Source organism: Dipodomys spectabilis, unplaced genomic scaffold (genome assembly GCF_019054845.1).
Source record: "Dipodomys spectabilis isolate Male_0828 unplaced genomic scaffold, ASM1905484v1 ptg000652l, whole genome shotgun sequence".
Classification (NCBI taxonomy): Eukaryota; Metazoa; Chordata; class Mammalia; order Rodentia; family Heteromyidae; genus Dipodomys; species Dipodomys spectabilis.
This window is the reverse complement of record NW_024871329.1, coordinates 74,917-100,986: the sequence shown is the minus strand read 5'-3', so window position 1 is coordinate 100,986 and position 26,070 is coordinate 74,917. Positions and strand designations below refer to the sequence as shown.

Genomic DNA, 26,070 nt, shown 5'->3' with positions numbered 1-26,070 from the left:
TAAGGACCAGACACACAGCGTGGAGGACCCCAGACACACAGCGTGGAGGACCCCAGACACACAGCGTGGAGGACCAGACGCACAGCGTGGAGGACCAGACGCACGGCGTGGAGGACCAGACGCACATTGTGGAGGACCAGACGCACAGCGTGGAGGACCAGACGCACAGCGTGGAGGACCAGACGCACGGCGTGGAGGACCAGACGCACATTGTGGAGGACCAGACGCACGGCGTGGAGGACCAGACGCACGGCGTGGAGGACCAGACGCACGGCGTGGAGGACCAGACGCACGGCGTGGAGGACCAGACGCACGGCGTGGAGGACCCCAGACGCACGGCGTGGAGGACCAGACGCACGGCGTGGAGGACCCCAGACGCACGGCGTGGAGGACCAGACGCACGGCGTGGAGGACCAGACGCACGGCGTGGAGGACCAGACGCACGCGTGGAGGACCAGACGCACGGCGTGGAGGACCCGACGCACGGCGTGGAGGACCAGACGCACGGCGTGGAGGACCAGACGCACGGCGTGGAGGACCAGACGCACGGCGTGGAGGACCAGACGCACGGCGTGGAGGACCAGACCAGACACACAGCGTGGAGGACCAGACGCACGGCGTGGAGGACCAGACGCACGGCGTGGAGGACCAGACGCACGGCGTGGAGGACCAGACGCACGGCGTGGAGGACCAGACGCACATTGTTGAGGACCAGACGCACAGCGTGGAGGACCAGACACACATTGTGGAGGACCAGACGCACAGCGTGGAGGACCAGACGCACAGCGTGGAGGACCAGACGCACAGCGTGGAGGACCAGACACACATTGTGGAGGACCAGACGCACAGCGTGGAGGACCAGACGCACGGTGTGGAGGACCAGACGCACGGCGTGGAGGACCAGACGCACGGCGTGGAGGACCAGACGCACGGCGTGGAGGACCAGACGCACGGCGTGGAGGACCAGACACCCGGCGTGGAGGACCAGACACACAGCGTAAGGACCAGACACACAGCGTGGAGGACCCCAGACACACAGCGTGGAGGACCCCAGACACACAGCGTGGAGGACCAGACGCACAGCGTGGAGGACCAGACGCACGGCGTGGTGGACCAGACGCACATTGTGGAGGACCAGACGCACAGCGTGGAGGACCAGACGCACAGCGTGGAGGACCAGACGCACGGCGTGGAGGACCAGACGCACATTGTGGAGGACCAGACGCACGGCGTGGAGGACCAGACGCACGGCGTGGAGGACCAGACGCACGGCGTGGAGGACCAGACGCACGGCGTGGAGGACCAGACGCACGGCGTGGAGGACCCCAGACGCACGGCGTGGAGGACCAGACGCACGGCGTGGAGGACCAGACGCACGGCGTGGAGGACCAGACGCACGCGTGGAGGACCACGGCGTGGAGGACCAGACGCACGGCGTGGAGGACCAGACGCACGGCGTGGAGGACCAGACGCACGGCGTGGAGGACCAGACGCACGGCGTGGAGGACCCCAGACGCACGGCGTGGAGGACCCCAGACGCACGGCGTGGAGGACCAGACGCACGGCGTGGAGGACCCCAGACGCACGGCGTGGAGGACCAGACGCACGGCGTGGAGGACCCCAGACACACAGCGTGGAGGACCAGACGCACGGCGTGGAGGACCAGACATACAGCGTGGAGGACCAGACGCACGGCGTGGAGGACCAGACGCACGGCATGGAGGACCCCAGACACACAGCGTGGAGGACCCCAGACGCACGGCGTGGAGGACCAGAGGCCTCATCATCTCTGACCCCAAACTCCACCCCATCACCTCTGACTGCCACCCTCCTGCCACCTCCCCTCCGACCCTGTGCTGACATCAGGACCCCCCCAACAACCCTCCCTGAGGACCCTTAATTGCATCTGCAGAATTCCTTTGTGCCACAGCCACAGTCCTTCAGATCGGCGTGTGGACACTCGGCATTGCGCTGTTTCTCAAACTGGTCCCCTCTTAAAGGGACAAGGCACACAGCTCTGTGAGGACAGTGATGCTAACTACACAGGCGACACATGATCGGCAGTGCCTAGACAGAAATGTGCAGGCCCAAAGAGCATCAGCAAAGCAGGAGGTCACGAGGGTCCCTAGGAACGCCCCTTGGACAGGCCGGCATGCCAGCCAACAGGAGATGGGGCAGGGGCCAGGGAGAACCAGCCCCCCCACATCCCCGCGGTATCCACGGGCCTCCAGGGCTCACCCACACATCCACGAGGCCCTTGAGAGGAACGGGGGGGGGGGGGGGGGGGCCTGGTGCGGCCTGGTGAGCCCCGCCCGCCCCCCCTCTCTCCCCTCTACCGGCCGCTGCCTGGGGCTCACTTGAACATGGCGATGAGGAGATTGAGCAGCAGGATGTTGGTGAAGAGCAGGTAGAGGCAGAGCAGGATGACCGTCAGCCACTGGGGGAAGGCGGGGGCCTGGCGCGCCGCGTCGCTCTCCGGACACTTGGGCTTGTAGGGGTCCGTGCCATTGGGGCTGCACTGGTCCATGTTGAAATTCACGCCTAACGCAGGAGTGCAGTGATGGCAGGGATGAGATGGGTGGGGGCTGGACCCTAGCACCGCACCCAAGGGCCCCACGGGCCTGGGCACGGCACCCTCGGGGCCAGCAGGCCGCCCACGCCGAGGCCAGCTCGAGGCCTCCGTGCACACGCGCCTGGGCTGGCACACACGTGTGCACCGGTCCAGGCACCCCATCATGGCCTTCGTGGGCACCCCGATTCTGGGGAGCTCCGTTTGGTGGAAAAGGATTTAAAGTGATAAAAAGAATGAATGCTGCGTTAAAAGCAAAAGAATGAAAGACTGTGGAATAAATTTAATAAAGAAGAAAAAATTTTAAACGTTTTAATTTAGGAAAAAATCAAAGCCAAGCACTGGAGGCTCTTGCTGTAATCCCAGCTGTTCGGGAGGCTGAGATCTGAGGATTGTGGGCAGGAAAGCCCAGGAGACTCTTATCTCCAAGAAACTACCCAAAAAGCCAGCAGTGGAGCTTTGGCTAGCCTTGAGCAAAAGAGGCTCAGGGACAGCACCACACACCTAAGTTTAAGCCCCAAGACTGGCAAAAAGATTTTTTAAAGTTTCTGTTTCAAAAGCAAGTTTTTTTTTCCCAAGGAATAACAGAAAATACTGACAAATCACATTCTGACATCTGAGTATGAAAGTGCTTATAATTCAAAATAATAAATGATAATAACGGAAGCGGGGGTGGGGAAAGACAGGGCTAGACCCTTCCCACCGAAGCTACTCCAGAGAGACGCTGAGCAGGAGCCGAGCTGAGGCTCGGGAGAGCACTTGGGAGGCTGGTTCCACTCCCAGCACCCCAGGGGAATGCAAATTAGAACCACCACGAAGGGCTGGGAAGGTGGAGGAGCGCTCGCCCAGCATGCATGAAGCCCTGGGTTCCATTCCTCAGTACCACATACAGAGAAAAGGCCAGGAGTGGTGCCGTGGCTCAAGTGGTGGAGCGCTGTCCAGGGACAGTGCCCAGGCCCTGAGTTCAAGCCCCAGGACTGGAGGAAAAAAACCCACAATGAGATACAACTTTACACCCACCAGGATGGCTATACTTTAAAAGGTAGACAATAACAAGTGTTTGTAGAATGTGAAAAAACTGGGAATTCTCAGGCATTGCTAGAGGAGATATAGAAGGGCCTCTAGTGTAGACAGCTTGGCAGTTCCCCCAAAGTCAAACACGTATCCCCACAACACTTACAAATGACTTGTGCCTGGTGAAAATTATTCATAGTAGCTAAAAATGGAACTAATCTAAATGTTCACCAACTCATGAATAAACAACCTGGGCTCCATCCACACCAGGGATGTGATTTCATCATCCAGAGGGATGAAGTTCCAGCAGACACAGAGCCCTGCGTGCGCATGGCAGACACGAAGGCCCGGCCTTGCCGTGTTGAGTACATGTCAAGGGTGATGTTTAGACTTAAAAAACCGTGACCTGCGCAAGCCGCTCCCCACGGGAGGAGAAGGACGTCATCTCTGACCGCTGCGGGAGCCGGAGCGGAGCAGGTGGCATCTGATGCTGTAGCCACCAGCAGACACCCTGCACCCCTCGCCGGCCATCCTCCAGCCCCGCCTTTGCTAGGCGGCAGCTCTGCGACCCGTCCCAGGCCCAGCTCTCCAGGTCGTCCGTGAGCTGCCCGGCCCAGGACCACGTGAACATCCTGGAGGCCTCCCCCTCTCCCCTGACTCCCCGCCCCGCTGGTACCTCGGCTCCTACCATCAATGTAGGCCGGGATCTGCCCGAAGATAGTGAGGTACGAGTGGTACACGACCCCTCGGAAGATCCAGTCCACACGGCTCTCGTTGTGGATGAGGATGGCCTGCTTGGCCACCCCGAAGGACACCACCCACACGGCCAGGAGGAAGAGGAAGAAGAAGACGTCCTTCATCTGTGGGGAGCAGGCTCTGTCAGGCACGAAGCTGCGCCTGGCGCCCGCCCAGTGACATGGGAAGCCACTGCTGCCCGTGGGGTGGACGTGGGAAGCCAGGACTCCTAAGGGCCCCCCTGGACCTCCCCGTAACCTGACAGTGTGTCAGCACCCTTGTGGAGGACTCCCCAGGGGGCGGGAGGGGGTCAGGCCCTGTGACCTCAGGAGGAAAGGACTCTGGCTGAGCAGTGGCCAGGCCTGAGCAGCAGGGGTGCGAGGAGACCCAGGCCAGGGAGCATCCAGGGAGCCCATGGTCAGGGTGGGCTGCAGCGACCTCCAGCCTTGGCCACCTCCCCCAGCCCAGGCCCGGCCCCGCCCGCCCAGGCCCGGCCCCGCCCCACCGCCTGCCCACATACCATCCTCTTCACGATGATGATCTTGGGCCCCAGCGTCTTGCTGACAGTGAAAATGTGCATGAGCCGGAGGCAGAACATGATGAAGTCCAGAGAGAGGATGACGCGCCCCGGGTACAGTGTCGCGGGGACGAGCCTGGCGCCGGGCAGGGCAGAGACAGGGCTCCAGCTGGCCGCCCTGCGGCTGCATGGCCCCCAGTGCCCAGGCCCGGCCAGGCTGGCCCCTGGGGCAGAGGGCTCTGGAGTCAAAAGCTAAAGGTGAGAGGTCAAAGGGCAGAATCTCCATGGAGCTGGGGCATGGCCCAAGTGGTTGAGCTCCTGCTTCATAAATAAGAAGTCTGATCTCAAACACTGCTACTGACAAAAACAACAAATGGTAAAGCAACTGCCTAGTCCAGCCCAAGGCCCGGAGTTCACTGCGGGGGAGGAGGGGAGGGAGAGGAGGAGTCCATGAGACTCTTAGCTCCAATAAACCACCAGAAAACTGGACATGGCCTGTGGCTCAAATGGTAGAGGGCTTGTCTTGGTCTGAATTGCTGAGGGACAGCACCCAGGTCCAGAGTTCAAGCCCCATGACCAAAAGAAAAAAGAAAAAAAAAGAGTATCTCTGTGGAGAACAATCTTGTCTTCAGAAAGGTCCAGAAGCCCAGGCTTGGGCAGGAGCGGCCAGGCCACAGCCCCCTGGCCCCATGAGAGGGGAGTCTTGAGGCCGTCCCAGTGGGACAGGCCAGCAGGGAGGGAGCAGAGACAGCTGATCTCCTGGGGTCCCTGCACATAGGTGCTGAGCCATGCCTGCCCTGAACAGTCCTGGGAAGCCAGGTCACAGTCACACACCCAGGACAGGGGACTACTTGTCCAGGGAGGCCTCAGCTCCTGACCGCCCCGAGCTCGCAGGACACAACGCCACGCAGGGAGAGGCCAGGCCAGAGACAGCCCCGAGCTCACAGGACACAACGCCACGCAGGGAGAGGCCAGGCCAGAGACAGCCCCGAGCTCACAGGACCCAGTGCCACGCAGGGAGAGGCCAGGCCAGAGACAGCCCCGAGCTCACAGGACACAACGCACACAGGGAGAGGCCACGCCAGAGACAGCCCCGAGCTCGCAGGACCCAGTGCCACGCAGGGAGAGGCCAGGCCAGAGACAGCCCCGAGCTCGCAGGACCCAGTGCCACGCAGGGAGAGGCCAGGCCAGCGACCACCCCGAGCTCGCAGGACCCAGTGCCACGCAGGGAGAGGCCAGGCCAGAGACAGCCCCGAGCTCACAGGACACAACGCCACGCAGGGAGAGGCCACGCCAGAGACAGCCTCGAGCTCGCAGGACACAACGCCACGCAGGGAGAGGCCAGGCCAGCGACAGCCCTGAGCTCACAGGACACAACGCCACGCAGGGAGAGGCCAGGCCAGAGACAGCCCCGAGCTCACAGGACACAACGCCACGCAGGGAGAGGCCACGCCAGAGACAGCCTCGAGCTCGCAGGACACAACGCCACGCAGGGAGAGGCCAGGCCAGCAACCGCCCCGAGCTCGCAGGACACAACGCCACGCAGGGAGAGGCCACACCAGAGACAGCCCGGCCACACTAGCCACTCACCGGCAGGTCAGCCCAGCTATGAAGAGCAGGATGGCACCGGCGTCCAGCTTGTTCCAGAAGTCGCTGAAGTACAAGGACGCCATCTTCATGATCCCACACTCATCGGGGTCATAGAAGAGCTACTGAGAGCAACATCGGGGGTAAGGGGGCCCTGGTCACTCCAGCTCCCTTGGGACAGACTCGGGGAGGGAGGAGGAGGGGGACAGAGGACCGCATAGACTCCACGTTCACGGAGATCACGGAGCAGAGCCAGGCCTGCCGCCTGCCGGAGCTCTTCCTGGGACCCACTGACCCTTGTCCAATAAGTGTGTGTGTGTTCGTGTGTACATTGTGAGTGCAGGCGTGTGCGTGTGTGTACAAGTCTGGGGGTGGACTGTGTACGGGCACATGTGTGCAAAGATGTGTTCCTATGAGTGTATGCATACATATGGTATGTGGTACACTTGTGCACGTGAGTGTGAATATGTGTCTACATATTTTGAACAAGTGTGTACCTGGGTCTAACGTGTTTGGGTGTGCGTGTGTGCTAGTGCAGTGTTCATATGCATGTGTGAGTGGCTTGCACACATGCACACACATGTGTGTTGGGGAGGCTCCCTCCCCCCTGCCAGCTGCTCCCCCAGGATTTCTGCCAGAAGCACACCTCATCCCCAGGCAGCGCCCAGAGGAGCGGACCGCAGCGCCCCCGTGGGGGCGGCCGGCAGGACAGGCGTCCCGACTCCCCAAACCAAGCCCCAGCTCAGCCCAGGGAGGGAGGAGGCGGGGACCTGTGGGGCCAGGTCCCCTCCAGGGTGCAGGGACAGACTGGAGGAGAAAGTGCCTGGCCTGCGCTGCCCCGGGGCGGCTGAGCTTGGGGACGCAGGGTGTGGCTGCAGCAGACCCCAGGAGAGGCCTCAGGGCCGCAGCAGCGGGGACCCAGCCCGCACTCGCTCCCAGGCCTCCGCCTCCTGGAACTCACTACCCACAGATGGTCAGCCTGTGTACACTCATGTTCCAACTCCAGGAGGCCACCCAGCTCAGCGAGGAACTCGCCTAGCCCCCAGGAGCAGCCGGGGTGCTTGCCAGCAGGCTGTCACCCCAAGGACACATCAGCCCGGCTGGTGTACACACAGCACCACAGGGACGCGGTTCCCCCTCTGAAGTGCCAGACACCGAGGTCAGCACAGGATGGCCAGCCATGTCCGTGCGACTGGCCCCCAGTGGAAACCCTGGGCACTGAGGCTCCCGGGAGCTTCCTGGCAGTGACACGGGTCCTTGCTGCCCCCCACCCCAGGGGAGGGCTGCGTGCCCACCTTCAGCCCTGCCCTCCACTGCCCTGGCTGAGCGGCATGGCTCTCTTCTTGGGCCCACACACACTGCCCCCTACCGGAGCGGAGGGACACAGCACACAGAGCTCCTGGGAGGTAAGGGCCCTGGGTGCTCAGATCAGGTTTCAAGCGGGAAATAATGTCTGTGGGGGCAGAGGACAGGGAGGGGGCTTCCGTGGGGGCACCGGCTCTGCCCGGGGTCCTGCCCAGGGCCCAGATGAAGCCTGGTGATGATGGGTAACGGTGGTGACCGAGCTGGGCAGGGCCGGGGTGGGAGGGCCGGGGCAGGCGGGGGGGGGGGTGGGAGGGCTGGGGCAGGTGGGGGGGGCGGGGGGCCGAGGTGGGAGGGCCGGGGCAGGCGGGGGGGGGAGCTGGGGGCTGGGTGGGAGGGCCGGGGCAGGCGGGGGGGGGTAGGGGTAGGAGGGCCGGGGCAGGCGGGGGGGGGTAGGGGTAGGAGGGCCGGGGCAGGCGGGGGGGGGAGTAGGAGGGCTGGGGCAGGCGGGGGGGGTAGGAGGGCTGGGGCAGGTGGGGGGGGCGGGGGGCCAAGGTGGGAGGGCCGGGGCAGGCGGGGGGGGGGGGTAGGAGGGCTGGGGCAGGCGGGGGGGGCGGGGGGCCGAGGTAGGAGGGCCGGGGCAGGCGGGGGGGGGTAGGAGGGCTGGGGCAGGCGGGGGGGGGTAGGAGGGCTGGGGCAGGTGGGGGGGGCGGGGGGCCGAGGTGGGAGGGCTGGGGCAGGCGGGGGGGTAGGAGGGCTGGGGCAGGCGGGGGGGGGGGTAGGAGGGCTGGGGCAGGTGGGGGGGGCGGGGGGCCGAGGTGGGAGGGCCGGGGCAGGCGGGGGGGTAGGAGGGCTGGGGCAGGCGGGGGGGGGGGTAGGAGGGCTGGGGCAGGCGGGGGGGTAGGAGGGCTGGGGCAGGTGGGGGGGGCGGGGGGCCGAGGTGGGAGGGCCGGGGCAGGCGGGGGGGGGGTAGGAGGGCTGGGGCAGGCGGGGGGGGGGCGGGGGGCCGAGGTAGGAGGGCCGGGGCAGGCAGGGGGGGAGTAGGAGGACTGGGGCAGGCGGGGGGGGGGTAGGAGGGCTGGGGCAGGCGGGGGGGGTAGGAGGGCTGGGGCAGGCGGGGGGGGTAGGAGGGCTGGGGCAGGTGGGGGGGGCGGGGGGCCGAGGTGGGAGGGCCGGGGCAGGCGGGGGGGGGGGAGCTGGGGGCTGAGGTGGGAGGGCTGGAGCAGGTGGGGGGGGGGAGGGCCGGGGCAGGCGGGGGCGGGGGAGGGTACCTGCCGTGCCTCCTCGCACACCAGGGAGAAGAGCCAGACATAGATGAGGCACTCGCACCTAGAGGGTGTGGGCTGGAAGTCCACCATGAGCACGTAGGCGAACAGGCAGAGGAAGGCGAAGTAGGACAGGGTGTTCAGGTGGAAAATGACCACCGGCGCGTTGAAGAAGGCGCGGATGCGGGCCGGGCTGCCCACGGCCTGCAGCCTCTTCTCCCTGGGGGCAGCGACAGAGGAGGGGATGACCGTGACCGGCCGGACCCGACGTCCGCAGGCCGCGGCCCCCGAGGGCTCCCAGCGCCCGGCCCAGACGCCATGGGAGGGGTGAACGGCTGGGGGTCGCGGCCCGGCTCCTGGAGGCCCCACGGCAGTTACAGGAGAGGCCAGCACAGGCGGCCTCGGCCAGTCCACCCGCCACAGCGGCAGGGGGAGGCCAGAGCACACAGCAGCACCACAGGAAAACCGGACCTTCAGGGGCTGGGAAGGTGGCTCAGCGGTAGAGCGCTTGCCTTGCATGCCTGAGGCCCTGGGTTCGATTCCTCAGCACCACATAAGCACAAAGAAAAAAGCTGGAAGTGGCGCTGTGGCTCAAGTGGTAGAGCGCTAGCCTTGAGCTGAAGAGCTGAGGGACAGCGCCCAGGCCCAGAGTTCAGGCCCCACGACCAGACCCAAAAAAAAAAGAAAGAAAGAAAACCCGACCTTCAACCACCTCCTGCGTCCCGCCCAGCTGCGTCCCCCTCGGTGAGCGCTCGGACACTGCTGGACACTCAAGACTTCACGCACAGCCTAGAGAACCAGGGCTGACCCTCAACCAAACCCCACAGGCACCTAAGGGGCTGCAGGCAGGGCCAGGCCAGGCCTGGGTGTTCAGCGTGGCCCACCACAGGCCTCTGGTGGGAAGAGGCTCCATCCAGCCCAGGCTCCACACCGCGGAGCAGGCCTCTGCCTCCACCTGGACACCTGCTCCCTGGCAGGCCAGAGCTGCCGCCGGCCGTGCCCTCCCCATGCCCAGGCTGCTGGAGTGGAGGTGTGTCCGGCAGGAGCCAGGGCCCATACCTCCCTCCCCCACCCCCCGCGATGTCTGCCGTTCTGGGATCCCCGCCCGACTGTAACCCATCCCCGTGAGAGGCTGCCTCCCCAGGCTCCCGTAGAGCCCCGCACCTGAAGGAGACAAGGCCCGTGAAGAGGAGCGGGAAGGCCAGCATGCACAGGATGACCCGCCACAGCCCATTGTCCACACACAGCTGACCCCACCACACCTTGGTCAGGAAGGCCTGTGGACAGAGGAGCCTCAGGACCATGGGCACCCCCACCCCCCACGCCCCACACCCCTCCCTCACAGTAAACCGGGTCCCGGGCCTGGGTGGCCAGCATGGGGCAGGCACCATCTGGGGTCAGAGGGCCCGGCCCCCTGCCCGGCCCCTCCTCAGGCTACGGGACCCGTTCCCACGGGCGGCCACAGCCCCCTCGCTGGTGGGTGTGTGCCACAGGCCTGGCACCGGGCCGTGGACGCAGGCCGGGGACATCACCTGGACGCCCCCCTGAGACACGAACTTCATGTCCTTGGCCTCCAGGGCCAGCTGCAGGCAGGTGGTCTTCCCCCAGGCCTCCGACACTCGGACCAGCAGCTTCTGAGCCCTCTCCTCGTCCTTCCGGTAGCACTCGGTGAAGACGCCTGGGCAGAGGGGGAAGATGCACACTGGAGCAGCCGGGGACGAGGGCCGACCCTCCGCGGACACCCCGGGCTAGCCAGGCTCGAGACGCACGGCTGAGCCCTGGGAGAGAGCGCGGGGGCCGCGCCGGGCCCGCAGAGCTCACCGATGGCTCTGTGTTCAAATTCCTCGGCCAGCGCCAGCATCTCCTCGGAGCTGTCCGTGTCCTCCTCCTCCTTCGACAGCTCCTTCAGGATCTTGCTGCACGCCAGTGCGGCCGCAGTGCAGTCCTGGCTCTGGAGCGAGCACCGAGGGCCGGTGAGCACCTGGGGGACCCACCAGGCCCACCAAAGCCACACCCATCCTCCCTGCCCCCTGCTGGCCTGCGGGGCCTGTCTGATGGACGGGAGCACAGGGGTCAGCTGCTCAGGAGCCTGGGCCTGGAAGCAACTTGGGGAGTTGCCGGCAGATCATTTTCAAAAGTGCTTTTCTGTCAGGTGCCTGTCATGCTATTGCTCGGGAGGCTGCGGTGTGAGGATCACCATTCGAAGCCAGCCTGGGCAGGAACCTCCGTGAAACATCTCCCACGAACCACCCAAAAAGCTGGAAGAGGAGCTGCGCTCAGGTGGAAGAGTGAGCCCCGAGCGAGCTCAGGGACGGCGCCCCAGCCCTGACTTCGAGCCCGGGGCCCGCACAAAAAATTACAAGTGCTTTCCTTGCTGATAGTTGAGCACTGTGCTCCCTAAGACCTCCCTAGCCGCAGGCCCCGCTGCCCCTCCCACAGCCATGCGTGCCCCGCTTGCCGTGGGCTGCGGCCCCCTGGCCAGGACCCCGGTCCACCCACAGCGGTGGTCCCGGGAAGCCGTCCTGTTACCTGGGCCCAGATGATCCCCGCCAGCTCCCGCCGGCTCTGCACGATGGTCCAGATGAGGAGGTCGCGGATGGGGTCCATGGTGAAGGCCACCTGGCCGGCTGGGCGCTTGTAGAGGGACCGGAGGCTCACGCCCTGCACCTGCGGGCGGCAGTCCAAGTCCCACCCGGTCCCGGCCACCGGCAGGCCGGCCGCCTTGCCCTGCTAGAATTCTGGGGCCCCTCCTGGGACACTGATCCCACGGGACACAGAACTCCTGGTGAGCACCCTGCACAACCGCCCACACCCCGCCCGGCCCGCCCACGCCCAGCACGCACGTTGAGCTTGATGTGGGGCACGGGCAGCGAGAGCCGCGGCCGGTCCCCGTGGCGTGGCCGGGGGTACAGCGGCTGCGTGGAGTCCCCCAGCAGCTCCCGCAGCACCTGGGCCACGTGGTGCATGTGCACGCGGGCCGGGCGGGGCGCGCAGGCCGGCCGCTCCGGCTCCTCCGCCAGCACCTTGTGCAGCTTGTAGTGGAACAGGCAGGAGGGCTCCAGGTTGGCGTAGAGGTAGAGCAGCGTGTCCCACGTGACGAACTCCTTCAGCCGCACCCCGTTCTCCAGGAACAGCTTCACAAACTCCGGCTTGTTGGAGATGAGGGCGGCCGTCATGGTGGGGTGCAGGTCGGAGGGCTGAGGGGGTGACCATCACCTGGGGTCAGCACCACCCCTCCGGGGCGCCCGGTCTCCCACCGGGGACCCGGGGCTGGGGCCAGGCAGGGGCCCGGGCCTGCCGGGGCCGCCCCCGCGTGATTACAGTGGGAGGGAGTCACCTTCCACTGCCACTCGTCCGTGAAGATCTCGCTGCGGGCGATGTCCACGCGGTTCCACGCCACCGCCAGCTTCAGCTGGTGGTCCCAGTTCTCGTGGCCAAAGTGGTCCTGGCTCCGCGAGGCTGCAGGGGAGCTCGGGGGTCAGGGCCCCACCTGGGCTGGCAGGGAGCCGGGCCCCGCACAAACTCCACCCCGGGGCCCTCACCGCCATGGCTCACCCCGTGTCTACCAGGCCCCACACCCCGGCCCCACCCAGCCCCGGCACCCCGTGTCTACCAGGCCCCACACCCCGGCCCCACCCAGCCCCGGCACCCCGTGTCTACCAGGCCCCACACCCCGGCCCCACCCAGCCCCGGCACCGGTGACGGTCAGGTGAGAAAAGAACTCACCTTTGAAGAAGGCACAGGCCGGGAAAGGCAGGCATTTTACACTTACTTCTCCCCATTGACTCTCAATCTCTCTCTCCCCACCCTACCCCACCCCATCCCACCTTTACCCTCTACCTCAGCAGTGCTGGGGTTTGAACTCAGGACCTTACGTTTGTAAGACATGTGCTCTACCCCTTGAGCCATGCTTTGCTCGCTTATCTGCTAGGGCCTCGTGTGTTTGCCCAGGTCTCTCCAGAACTGCACTCCTCCTGCTTGTGCACAGTGGGATTACAGGCATGCACTACTGAGCTTGGCTTGCCTCCGTTCCAGCCGCCACCCCAAGGCTCTCAGGACAGCGTTTCACCAAGCCTTTCCATATCGTCAATCTGGCTGAGCTCCCACGCTTTCCTCTTCGACTATCCGTTTCTGGTGCATGGAAGGGCAGCCTGTGCACCTTGTGGCTGTCCCCAGTCCACGTATCAGTTCTAACAGAATGTTGTTTCATTTCCATGGATGCGTGGATTTTCCAGTTCTGTTTCTGCTATTGATGTTTTTGTTTGTGTGCAGTACCAGGGACTGAATTCCATGCCTAGAGCTTGCTAGGCAGGTGCTCTACCACCCCAGCAATACCCTCAGTCATTTTTGCCGTAGATACTTTTCAAGTCTTGCATTTCTGCCAGGGCCAGCCCAGACCACGGCTCTCCACCTAAACCTCCCGTGTATCCAGAAAGACAGGAATGAGCCATTGCATCTGCTTGCTGGTTGAGATAGGGTCCCACTGTTCTGCCCAGCCTGGCCTTGAACCAGGACCTCCAATCGTTACCTCCAAAGTGGCTGCGATTACAGACATGGTCTGTGCCCTGCTTATCCTGGTCATCTTAATGTACCTGTTTCTTAAGTAATGGTTAAAACTGTACTTGCAGCTACAGAGCAGTTTACAACAGTAGCTTTTACAACGAGCATGTGCTTACCTTTATTTCTTAAGTGTCTTTGAATTGCTGGATTCTAGACCAGTCATTTCATTTCCCTCCACCCCCTCCAGGACCCCCTTGTGTGTTTCAGGGGCTTATGGGCAGAGGAAGACTATTTGATGGTTGGTTTGGTGCTGAGGCCAGAGCTCTGGGCATGCTGGCCACGCTGAGCCCTGGGCACGCGGCCCGTGTTCTACCACAGCCCAGCCCAGCCTTTCCCTTGAGCACTTCTGGCAGCACAGCTCCAGTGGTCACAACCTCCCTCAGATCTTGTGTGTCTGGGAACGTCCTGATTTCCCCTCACTTTTTTTTTTTCTTCTTTTGGTCATGGGTCTTGAACTCTGGGCCTGGGCGCTGTCCCTCAGCTCTTCAACTCAAGGCGAGCACTCTACCAATTGAGCCACAGCGCTGCTTCTGGTTTCTGGTGATTCATTGGAGATGAGTCTCACGGACTTTCCTGCTTGGACTGGGTTTGAACTGCGACCCTCAGATCTCAGCCTCCTGAGTAGCTAGGATGACAGGTGTGAGCCACGGGTGCCCGGAGGAGCCTCATAGATCAAGTCTCCCCTCTCTTGAAGACTCTTCTTTTCAGGATTCTTTATCTTTGGCGTTTGCTTTCACTGAACTTCTTGCATTTATCTCTTTGTTTTTTCAGAGACCAGGATTTGAACTCAGTACCTGATGCTTTTGCTCATTATCTGGTGCTGTACCCCCTGAGCCACACGTCTGACCCCTTGAGCTCATCTTAGCGGGACTTTGTTGAGCCTCTTTGCTGGCAGAGTCTGAGGCAGCATGGCTCACTGAGGGGAGAACTCAGTCTGCCAGCTGGAGCCCTCCTCCGGGGGCCTGCGATCTGGCCCCCACCTCCCTGGCCCTCACCTTTCAGCAGGGCCTGCAGGATGGCCACGTCCACGTCCTGCTGGCCATCCTTCCCTTCCCGGAAGACGGTCAGCAGCTGCCGCCTCCGGACGATATCTTGAATCTGTAAATGACATTTCCTGAGTGAGATCCCCCAGTGACGAGCGAGTGCCTGCCGAGTTCAGGGCCCGCAGAACCCAATCCTCCACGGGCACCAGAGCCGGGGCACAGGCCCTGCCTCCATGGCGCGGCAGGCCTCCCCCCAGCCCACCCCGGACAGCAAGGACCGAACGCGTCACGTTGTGCGGGGTCTGCTCAAGTGTCACAGTCTTCCCCTCGATGGTGACCCCCAGCTGGGCTCAACGCGAGCTCCTCCTCTGGCCCGGCTGCCTGAACCCCAGCTGCTCCTGATCACCTGCTACCTGTCCAAATCCACCTCTCTCTCTGTGCCTTCCCCATCTACCTGTGCGGCCGCCTACCTGTACCTACCTATCCACCCCGTTTACCCACCTGCCCATACACACATCCACACACACACACCCATCCACCCAACCACACAGCTGTCTGTCCATCTATCTCTTCATCTATCCATCCACACATCCACACATCCATCCACCCATCCACCCAACCACACAGCTGTCTGTCATCCACCTGCCTATCTCTTCATTTAGCCAATCATCCATCCATCCAGCTGCCCATCCACACATCTGTCCATCTATATGTTTCTGTCTATCTAGTTAGCTTTCTACCCATCTGTGTCTATATCTGTCTACACAGTGTACCTATCTCTAGCTATTCATTCATCCCATCCACCCACTTATGTGTATATCCACCTACCCATATCTAGTTATCATCTACCCGTCCATCATCTATCCACGTATACATCTATCTATCCATGTATGTGTCTGCCTATCTACCAGTTCACAAGTTCATCTCCCACTTACCCACTTACCATTTGTCTATCTACCTATGTTATTACACTCCTACAAAACAAAACCAACCAGAAGTGTCCTGGGCCCCTTCCCTCAGCCCGCATCCTCCAGCAGCCCTCCTGCCTGCTTGCTTTGCACACTACAGTGGCTGTCCCACACGACCTGCAGGCCATGGCGCTGCGCGCCCACGCCGGCTGCAGCTGACACACGCCCTGTCCCACTTACACACAGGAGGCCTGTGCTAACGCAGGGAGTGTGTGCGGCCGGCCCTGCGTGGGGCCCCGGGGAGACCCCGAGGGGAGACTGGCACCCGCCGGCGGCGGCTTGACCCTCGCCCGGCCCAGAGCATGGCCGCGGTCCTGGGAGCTGGCCAGGGACTGAGCTGACCAGGGTGTGGAGCAGACGGCAGCAGGCAGCCTGCCCGGGAGGCGTGCACACACCGCTCACAACTTTGACGTGCATCAGAGAATGGATTTAATTTTTTTAAAAAACAATTTTAAAAGCACTTTCGGACACTACAAGATTAGATTCAGTTCTCCGAATTGCCTGAATAATTTATCACCTCACTAGGAGCGGCCTGAGGGCCTGGCTGGCCGCCCAGCAGCCGGAGGGGACGCAGAGGGCCCCTAGGGGCAGAGTGGGGCCTGTGGCCTCACAGACCTGAGGTCAGGGCTGGCTCCCTGGTGGACAGACCACCCTGAGAGCCCCTCCACCATGCCACTCCACCGCCCAGCCACGCAGCCCTGCCTGCTGTCCTGGGCCAGGTCCTCTCTGTACCCTGGGCAGTGAGTCAGAGCCCAGTGTGGTCAGCTCCGGCTCTGTGGTCTGTGGCTGGTGGCCCTGGCTGCCCACAGACCCGAGGCTAAGCCCGCCCACGCTCACCGCCGTCCACGTGTGACTCACGGAGCACACACCGAGCTCCGAGCTTGGCAGACAGCGGGGAGGGAATGGCTTTTACCATCAAATGATCTAGTCTGTTCTCTGGGGAGCTGTAGGAAAAGTTTAGACACTCACTACTTTCACTACTTTGCCAGCAACTTCTTGTGGGGGGATGGAGATCAGGGAGGCCCCTGTCCCCCTCCTCTCCTGCCCCCCTCCCCCTCCCCCGGCCCTAGCACCCTGCCAGAGGGAGCCAGAGGGCAGATGCCTTAGAACCCTGCAGCTCCGCACCAGGGCGCAGGCTGGGGCGCGGCTGGGGCTCCGCGCCCAGGGCGCAGGCTGGGATGGCTGGGGCTCCGCGCCCAGGGCGCAGGCTGGGGCGCGGCTGGGGCTCCGCGCCCAGGGCGCAGGCTGGGACGGCTGGGGCTCCGCGCCCAGGGCGCAGGCTGGGGCGCGGCTGGGGCTCCGCGCCCAGGGCGCAGGCTGGGGCGCGGCTGGGGCGGCTGGGGCTCCGCGCCCAGGGCGCAGACTGGGGCACGGCTGGGGCTCCGCGCCCAGGGCGCAGGCTGGGGCGGCTGGGGCTCCGCGCCCAGGGCGCAGGCTGGGGCGCGGCTGGGGCTCCGCGCCCAGGGCGCAGGCTGGGGCGGCTGGGGCTCCGCGCCCAGGGCGCAGGCTGGGGCGGCTGGGGCTCCGCGCCCAGGGCGCAGGCTGGGCGCAGCTGGGGCCGTGGGGCCCTGCAGAGCTCACCAGGACCTGAAGCCCGCTTCTGGAACTTCCCAGGCTCCAGGGAGGGTACAAGGCTGGACCACATCCTGACCGGTGCTGCTGTGCCAGGAAAGGCTCCTCTACCCCTTCCCCCCCCATCTCAGCGCAGACTCATCCTCTGCTCAACCCCTGCTGCTCCTCCCTAGGCTTCCCCGCCCCCACTGTCCCAGAACAGTGCTCTCAAGTTCAAGACCAACCCCAGCCCCCACAGTAGAGATTCCATGCCAGCCTCCCCTGGTGCCTGGTCATGGGATCTGACTCCCCAGGACGGGCTTCCTGCCCACCCGGGGCTTTGGCTCACTGGGGCCCCCACATCAGGTCCCTGGAGTCTAACAGGCCAACAACGTCTCCAGAAGTTTCTCAGGTCTCACTGAGCCCCGCTGCCTGCCTGCCTGCCTGCCTGTCCATCTCACCTTTTTGGTCCACTCGACAATACTGCTCTCGGTGAAGGTCTCAAACATCTCCTGGAAGAACACGCCGAGCTTCTGCTGGATCAGGGAGATGGTGATCTGGGAGACAGGCAGGTTGGCCACCTGTGCGATGACGTCGGCCACGCGGCCGGAGCCCTCCACCACCACGCAGGGCGTGCCGTTGGTGATGGCGTTGTAGATGGTCTGTGGGACAGGACGGGGCCGTGCATGAGCCGGGAAGATGCCTAGCCCTGCCCGGCACCTCGCCGAGTGTCCTGACGGCTCAGCCCGGCACGCCGCTGCAGTGCGGCTGCCCCAGGCTGGTGCAGTGGGTAACGGCGCAGGTGCTGCCAGCCCTGCTTCCGGGACACGGAGGTCTAGGGTATTCTCACCGCCCCAGGGGAGCTGTGGGGCCGCGTGACTGAGGCCCGGAGACCGCAGGACCACAAGGTGAGCCCCGGGGCCACAGGAAGGGCTTGAAGCCCACTGCTGGCAGGAAAGACAGCCCGGTGCTGGAGGCAGCCCTGGGTGGCTGTGCGGCCTGCTGTGCCTGCAGGACCGTACCAAGGGGCTCTGCCTGTCCCGGGCCAGACCCATCCAGCCAGGAGGCCCCCGGGCTCTGTTCTGACCTATGGAGATCAGGGACCCTGCTACACTGTCACTGTACTGCAAGCCTGCGACTCCTCCTGCTGGGAGACCTGGCCAGCACCCATGGCTGAGGCTGACCACACACCGCACGGCGGCTCCCGAGGCCGGTGTGGCACCGACGTGCAAACCTCCCAAGTGCCTGCTGCCCGGGTCAGCTGGACAGCCCAAATGCAGAGTGGGAAGGACGCACAGGTCCCACAGGCCTCCCTGGGGGTCCTGAGATCAGAGTGCCCGCCCCCAGCACCCCGCGGGCCCCTGACTCCCACCCGCACAGCCACGAGGCCCACGCCAGCCCCCCACGCCCGGGCTCCTCCCGCCAGCAGGAAGGCTCTGCCAGGCCTGGCTCCTCTCCCCACCGCTGGAGGCGGCTGGCTGCGCTTGGTCACACCCCAGAGCCCCAGCACGCGGCAGGGGCCGGCAAGCGCCCCAAGCAGGCCACCAGACACCAGCCATACTCACGTGCAGCGTGCCCGGGCCGCCCTCCAGCACCACGCACACAATGGGGATCTTGATGGCCACGCCTGCAGCGCACAGAGACAGGGGTGTGGGTGTGAGGGCGGGGCTGCCACTGCCCACCCCACTGCCCACCCCACTGCCCACCTACCACCCACCCCACTGCCCACCCCACTGCCCACCCCACTGCCCACCCACCCCACCTACCACCCACACCACGGCCCACCCACTGCCCACCCCACTGCCCACCCCACTGCCCACCCACCCTACCTACCACCCACCCCACTGCCCGCCCACCCCACCTACCACCCACACCACTGCCCACCCACTGCCCACCTCACTGCCCACCTACCACCCACCCCACTGCCCACCCCACTGCCTACCCCACTACCCGCCCACCCCACCTACCACCCACACCACTGCCCACCCACTGCCCACCTCACTGCCCACCCCACTGCCCACCCACCCTACCTACCACCCATCCCACTGCCCACCCCACTGCCCACCCCATTGCCCACCCACCCCACTGCCCACCCCACTGCCCGCCCATCCCACTGCCCACCCCACCTACCACCCCACCACCTACCACCCACCCACTGCCCACCCTAACTACCACCCCCCCACTGCCCACCCCTCTGCCCACCCTAACTACCACATCCCCACTGCCCATCCTAACTACCACCCACCCACTGCCCACCCCACTGCCCACCCTAACTACCACCCACCCACTGCCCACCCCACCACCACCAGGCTGGGCCCACATAAAGCACTGCTGGGCTGCCCAGCAGACAAGGAGCAGCCAGTAGAGGTGGGTGCAGTGTCCACCTGCGGACACCTTGCTCATCTGACATAAGAGAGCACACAGGACACCAAGTCACAACCATCCTGCTCACCTGCGCCCCACCCTCTCCCATCACCTCCCTGGGAACGAGGGAGGGGGCTTGGGAAGGGGTAGGGGGGCTGTGGGGGGGCTGTGGGAGGGGGAGGGGGCTGTGGGGGGGCTGTGGGAGGGGGAGGGAGGCTGTGGGGGGGCTGTGGGAGGGGGAGGGAGGCTGTGGGGGGGCTGTGGGAGGGGGAGGGAGGCTGTGGGGGCTGTGGGAGGGGGAGGGGGCTGTGGGAAGGGGAGGGGCTGTGGGGGGCTGTGGGAGGGGCAGGGGGCTGTGGGGGGCTGTGGGAGAGGGGAGGGGGCTATGGGAGGGGAGAGGGTGGCTGTGGGAGGGGGGCTGTCGGGGAGCTGTGGGAGAGGAGAGGACTAGAGGACAGGGAGGGGCGGGCTGTGGAGGGGAGGGAGGACAGGGAGGGGCGGGCTGTGGAGGGGAGGGAGGACAGGGAGGGGCGGGCTGTGGAGGGGAGGGAGGACAGGGAGGGGCGGGCTGTGGAGGGGAGGGAGGACAGGGAGGGGCGGGCTGTGGAGGGGAGGGAGGACAGGGAGGGGCGGGCTGTGGAGGGGAGGGAGGACAGGGAGGGGCGGGCTGTGGAGGGGAGGGCCTCGGGTGGCCAGAGCTGCCTCCTAGTTCCCGTCTTCTCCCCGCAGCAGAGCACTGTAGCAACTCTCGGCTGACCTCATACAGCAAGGGCACAGCCCATCCGCATGGGGCCAGCTCAAGCAAGAACATACTCGCTGGAACTCTGGGCCTGGGCGCCGTCCTGAGCTTCTTTGGCTCAAGGCTAGCACTCTACCGCTTTGAGCCACAACTCCACTTCCTGTTTTGTGCTGGTAGCTGAGACAGAGATGAGTCTCACAGACTTTCCTGCAGTCCTCAGTTCTCAGCCTCCTGAGTAGCTGGGGTTACAGGCGTGAGCCGCCAGCACCTGACCTTGTTTTCTGATGACATTTTAACTGCATCCTCCCAGCTCCCTCTCCCAGCTGGCTGGGGTCACAGGTGCAGGCTACCACGCCCGGCCAGCTCTGAGTGGACTGCCATCCATCCTGGTTTCTAACCCGAGCCTGCGGTCAGGATGCTGACAGCCCTGCGGAGGCGCGGGGCGCTGAGGGGCAGCTGCGCTGACCCCTTACCTCCGCGTTCCTTCGTCTGCTCTGATATGAACTTCTCCAGCTTGGTCCTCAGAGGGATCTCCACCCCGTACTGGCCGTGCGTCCCGTCGTCCACCAGGATGAAGTGGGAGTGGTTGCTGTCCAGGCAGGTCAGGTTCCCCTGGCCTTCCTCGTCCAGCAGGTACTCAGCGGGAAAGCCACCCTGCGGACAGCCCGGGGAGTCAGGCCCGGGGCCTCCCTGCTAGGGAGGGAAGGTCTGTCGTGTGAATAGACGCCAGGCTCTACGCCGGGCTTTCCCACGTCACTTTGCTTGGAGGAGGAGAAGGGGCCTTGCGGGTGCGAGGAAGGGCACTCACACGACAAGCTTAACCTGATCTGCGGGGACAGGCCCAGCACGCGTCCTCCCGGGAGGGGCGCAGGGGACACGCACGCGGAGGCAAAGCCCAGCGCCGTGCAGACAGGAGTGCCCAGGAGCTGGCAGGGCAGGAAGCAGGCTCCCAAAGAGCCTCTGGAGGAAGCGGGGCCCTGCCACCACCTGATACTGATTTTGGAGCCCTGTCCCCCCAGAAATGTGATTCAAGGAATCTCTGATGCGTTAAGGTGTGTGGTGATCTCACAGCAAGAGGAAGGAGCACAGACTGGTGTCAGGGAGCTGAGCAGTGGGTGGAGACGGGAAGGATTTTAAAGCCCAGGCTAGCACAGTCTCCATCTCCTCCCATACGGGCAGGGAGATGGTGCTGGAGCCCCACGGCCTTCACCCTCCCTGCCCTGCCCGGTCGCCCTCCCCGGGAGCGGGCAGGTCGCTCACCGTGGGGTGGACCAGGCCCTCCCGGTTGTGGATGGTGCCCCAGGTGGCCACGCCGATGGTGGTGACGCCCCCGTCCTTGTAGCTGCTGCTCAGGCTGAAGTCCCGCACCGCCTCGCCCACCTGCTTCATCACGCCCGCGTGGGAACCCCCGGTGATGATCCAGGCCCCTGGGAGAGAGACGCGCACGTGGCGGCCCCAGAGCCCCTCGGTGCGAGCCAACGCGGGCGCCTCCGGCCCGGGCTTCCCACACATCTCAGCAGCCAAAGCAGGTGAGGCTGTGCTACGTCCAGGATCCAGCCCACAGCGACCCCTGCAGGGGTCATTCCTGGGCACCCTGAGTCCACCCAGGCTGAGCCTCTGGTCCTCAGCAGACTGGCCAGCCCACGGGCAGGCCACGGCCCCTGGCCTAGGACTAAAGCCTGTCCTGCTGCCTAGTTGTTTCCTCCCAGACCTCAGAAATCTGTGCCTAGAAACTTGGCATTCAGGAGAAAGAAAACCTGTTCTAAGGCAGTGATTTGGGGCGGAAGTGGCAGCCAGGATGAGATAAACCCTGCCCAGGGACTCCTGAGGGCCGGTCAGCCACATTAGACGAAGACCACGCGACCACGCAGAGGAAGGCTGACGAGGGTGGGGGAGGTGTGTGGCCCAGGACCACGTGACTTACAGAGCGGCGGCCTGTCCTCAGGCCACATCAGGGCCCCAGGGGGCCTTGGGGACCCGGTACCATACTCCCCACAAAGTGGTGAGGCTCCCATGGGCCTGGGCCCGCTTGGCCCTCCCTGAAGGGAGATTTGTCACCCCAGAGGCTGGCGCCCCTCAGGTGGGCAGGACCCCTCCCTCCATGACTGGCAGCCCAGACTGGCTGGCAGCCCCATGGTGGGCTGCTCAGTGCTGAAGGCTGGCAAGTGCAGGACTAAGGCTGGAGGAGGATGGAGGGGTTGCGGGTATCCAAAGGTGGCAAGAGCTGGCCAGGCTTTTCCAGTCCCCAGCCCAGGCCCCAGCCCAGGCCCCAGCCCAGGCCCCAGCCCGGCCCCCAGCCCAGGCCCCAGCCCAGGCCCCAGCCCAGGCCCCAGCCCACCCTGAACCTGCTGCCTGCAGACAGGGGGTGGGCTCCTCCCCATGTCCCGGGCTCCTCCCCGTGTCCTGGGCTCCTCCCCATGTCCCGGGCTCCTCCCCGTGTCCTGGGCTCCTCCCCGTGTCCCGGGCTCCTCCCCGTGTCCTGGGTGCCTACCTGTGGTCTGGGCCACCTTGACCAGGCCTCTCCGGAAGATGCTCTTCAGCCGGAGCTTCATGTTGAAGTTCTTGGCACCTCCGGTCACTGAGATGAGGAGGTTGGGGTCGTCCAGGCCCCAGTGCTGGGTCATGAGGTGGTAGATGAGGCTGGATGGCGTGTCCTGGGAGACACGCACGTACTGCGGAGACGCGAGGGCCGTGAGGAGAGGCCAGCAGTGGGGGTGGGGCAGGGGGCCGTGAGGAGAGGCCAGCAGCGGGGGTGGGGGCAGGGGGCCGTGAGGAGAGGCCAGCAGTGGGGGTGGGGCAGGGGGCCGTGAGGAGAGGCCAGCAGCGGGGGTGGGGGCAGGGGGCCGTGAGGAGGGGCCAGCAGCGGGGGTGGGGGCAGGGGGGCCGTGAGGAGGGGCCAGCAGCGGGGGTGGGGGCAGGGGGCCGTGAGGAGGGGCCAGCAGCGGGGGTGGGGGCAGGGGGCCGTGAGGAGGGGCCAGCAGCGGGGGTGGGGGCAGGGGGCCGTGAGGAGGGGCCAGCAGCGGGGGTGGGGGGCAGGGGGCCGTGAGGAGGGGCCAGCAGCGGGGGGTGGGGGCAGGGGGCCGTGAGGAGGGGCCAGCAGCGGGGGGTGGGGGCAGGGGGCCGTGAGGAGGGGCCAGCAGCAGGGGTGGGGGCAGGGGGGCTGGGCAACAGGGGTGGGTGCAGGGGGGCTGGGCAGCGGGGGTGGGGGCAGGGGGCCGGACAGCAGGGGGTGGGGGGAAAGGGGTGGGGGGGGTCAGGGGGCTGGGCAGCAGGGGATGGGGAAAAGGGGGTGGGGGGGGGCAGGGGGCCGGTCAGCGGGGGTGTGGGGCAGGGGGGGCCGGGCAGCGGGGGTGTGGGGCAGGGGGCCGGGCAGCGGGGGTGGGGGCAGGGGGCCGGGCAGCAGGGGTGGGGGGGCAGGGGGCCGGGCAGCAGGGATGGGGGGGCAGGGGGGCCGGGCAGCGGGGGGTGGGGGGCAGGGGCCGGGCAGCAGGGGGGGATGGCAGGGGGCTGGGCAGTGGGGGGAGGTTGGGGGTGGGGCCAGGTAGCGGGGAGCGGGGAGGAGGGGGCCGGGCAGCGGGGGGGGGGGGGTGTCCCAGGCAGCGGAGAGCGGGGCGGGGGGGGGGCGGGCAGCAGGGAGCGGGGGGGGGGGGGGCAGGGGGCCGGGCAGTGGGGGGGGGAAGGGGGCCGGGCACCGGTGGTGAAGGGTAGGGGGCCGGGCAGCGGGGGCCAGTGGGGGGGCAGCGCTCACACTCAGCCCACCCTGGCCGCAGGGAATGTGGTCAGGGCACCGGCACAGACCTCAGAAGAAGGGAAGGGGCCCTGCAAGGACTCTTCCCACGAGACCGGCTGCCCCAGCTCCTCTCCTCTCCCCTCAGACACCCTACAGCCCCGGCTGGCTCTCCATCCGGACCCCAGACCCTACACTGCCCCCCCTGGTTCACCAGCTACCGCTTTCTCTAGTCTGCCTGCTCTCCTCCTGCTTTCCAGCCCTCCCTCCCGACTGCCCCCTCTGCCCTCCCCCCCGGGCTGCCCCCTCTGCCCTCCCCCCGGGGCTGCCCCCTCTGCCCTCCTCCCTGGCTGCCCCCTCTGCCCTCCCTCCCTCCTGGCTGCTCCCTCTGCCCTCCCTCCTGGCTGCCCCCTCTGCCCTCCCCCCCGGCTGCCCCCTCTGCCCTCCCTCCCTCCTGGCTGCTCCCTCTGCCCTCCCTCCTGGCTGCCCCCTCTGGCCTCCCTCCTGGCTGCCCCCTCTGCCCTCCCTCCTGGCTGCCCTCTCTGCCCTCCCTCCTGGCTGCCCCCTCTGCCCTCCCCCCCGGCTGCCCCCTCTGCCCTCCCTCCCTCCTGGCTGCTCCCTCTGCCCTCCCTCCTGGCTGCCCCCTCTGCCCTCCCTCCTGGCTGCTCCCTCTGCCCTCCCTCCTGGCTGCCCCCTCTGCCCTCCCCCCCGGCTGCCCCCTCTGCCCTCCCTCCCTCCTGGCTGCTCCCTCTGCCCTCCCTCCTGGCTGCCCCCTCTGGCCTCCCTCCTGGCTGCCCCCTCTGCCCTCCCTCCTGGCTGCCCTCTCTGCCCTCCCTCCTGGCTGCCCCCTCTGCCCTCCCCCCCGGCTGCCCCCTCTGCCCTCCCTCCCTCCTGGCTGCTCCCTCTGCCCTCCCTCCTGGCTGCCCCCTCTGGCCTCCCTCCTGGCTGCCCCCTCTGACCTCCCTCCCTCGTGGCTGCCCCCTCTGCCCTCCCTCCCGGCTGCCCCCTCTGCCCTCCCCCCCGGCTGCCCCCTCTGCCCTCCCTCCCTCCTGGCTGCCCCCTCTGCCCTCCCTCCCTCCTGGCTGCCCCCTCTGCCCTCCCTCCTGGCTGCCCCCTCTGCCCTCCCTCCTGGCTGCTCCCTCTGCCCTCCCTCCCTGGCTGCCCCCTCTGCCCTCCCTCCTGGCTGCCCCCTCTGCCCCCCCCCTCCTGGCTGCCCCCTCTGCCCTCCCTCCTGGCTGCCCTCTCTGCCCTCCCCCCCCGGCTGCCCCCTCAGCCCCCCCCTCCTGGCTGCCCCCTCTGCCCTCCCTCCCTGGGCTGCCCCCTCTGCCCTCCCTCCTGGCTGCCCCCTCTGTCCTCCCTCCTGGCTGCCCCCTCTGCCCTCCCTCCCTGGGCTGCCCCCTCTGCCCTCCCTCCTGGCTGCCCCCTCTGCCCTCCCTCCTGGCTGCCCCCTCTGCCCTCCCTCCCGGCTGCCCCCTCGGCCCTCCCCCCCGGCTGCCCCCTCTGCCCCCCCCTCCTGGCTGCCCCCTCGGCCCTCCCTCCTGGCTGCCCCCTCTGCCCTCCCCCCAGCTGCCCCCTCTGCCCTCCCTCCTGGCTGCCCCCTCTGCCCTCCCTCCTGGCTGCCCCCTCTGCCCTCCCCCCAGCTGCCCCCTCTGCCCTCCCTCCTGGCTGCCCCCTCTGCCCTCCCTCCCTGGGCTGCTCCCTCTGCCCTCCCTCCCTGGGCTGCCCCCTCTGCCCTCCCTCCTGGCTGCCCCCTCTGCCCTCCCTCCTGGCTGCCCCCTCTGCCCTCCCTCCCTGGGCTGCTCCCTCTGCCCTCCCTCCTGGCTGCCCCCTCTGCCCTCCCCCCAGCTGCCCCCTCTGCCCTCCCTCCTGGCTGCCCCCTCTGCCCTCCCCCCAGCTGCCCCCTCTGCCCTCCCTCCTGGCTGCCCCCTCTGCCCTCCCTCCCTGGGCTGCTCCCTCTGCCCTCCCTCCCTGGCTGCCCTCTCTACCCTCCCTCCTGGCTGCCCCCTCGGCCCTCCCCCCTGGCTGCCCCCTCGGCCCTCCCCCCAGCTGGCCCAGGTCTCCCCACAGTCTGCACCCTGAGCCCCTGTGCAGGTCTCGGGGCTCGGCTCAGCCACCGGAGTCTGCTCAGGCCTGTCCCCACAGCAGCCACCCACAGCCCCGGCTCCCTGCCCTCCTTGTGGGTCCCCCCA

At 66.3% G+C, this 26,070-nt stretch overlaps 1 protein-coding gene across 2 annotated transcripts in view; it reads right to left on the bottom strand.

The window, feature by feature from the left end:
- Trpm2 (transient receptor potential cation channel subfamily M member 2) overlaps positions 1 to 26,070 on the bottom strand; it is a 53,853-nt gene that overhangs the window by 18,855 nt on the left and 8,928 nt on the right. The window contains exons 5-21 of one of the 2 annotated variants that reach the window (XM_042671693.1): positions 22,646 to 22,826; positions 21,415 to 21,581; positions 20,628 to 20,808; positions 18,617 to 18,678; positions 17,513 to 17,713; positions 14,545 to 14,647; positions 12,327 to 12,448; positions 11,833 to 12,186; positions 11,519 to 11,656; positions 10,811 to 10,940; positions 10,522 to 10,667; positions 10,154 to 10,266; positions 8,996 to 9,209; positions 6,426 to 6,544; positions 4,839 to 4,971; positions 4,272 to 4,443; positions 2,358 to 2,541 (exon numbers count right to left, since the gene is read on the bottom strand). In XM_042671693.1, coding sequence (XP_042527627.1) covers positions 2,358 to 2,541; positions 4,272 to 4,443; positions 4,839 to 4,971; positions 6,426 to 6,544; positions 8,996 to 9,209; positions 10,154 to 10,266; positions 10,522 to 10,667; positions 10,811 to 10,940; positions 11,519 to 11,656; positions 11,833 to 12,186; positions 12,327 to 12,448; positions 14,545 to 14,647; positions 17,513 to 17,713; positions 18,617 to 18,678; positions 20,628 to 20,808; positions 21,415 to 21,581; positions 22,646 to 22,826 — 2,720 coding nt within the window. Of the gene's footprint in view, positions 1 to 2,357; positions 2,542 to 4,271; positions 4,444 to 4,838; positions 4,972 to 6,425; positions 6,548 to 8,995; positions 9,210 to 10,153; positions 10,267 to 10,521; positions 10,668 to 10,810; positions 10,941 to 11,518; positions 11,657 to 11,832; positions 12,187 to 12,326; positions 12,449 to 14,544; positions 14,648 to 17,512; positions 17,714 to 18,616; positions 18,679 to 20,627; positions 20,809 to 21,414; positions 21,582 to 22,645; positions 22,827 to 26,070 lie in introns of those variants that run through there. The other variant, XM_042671694.1, reaches the window with a different exon arrangement.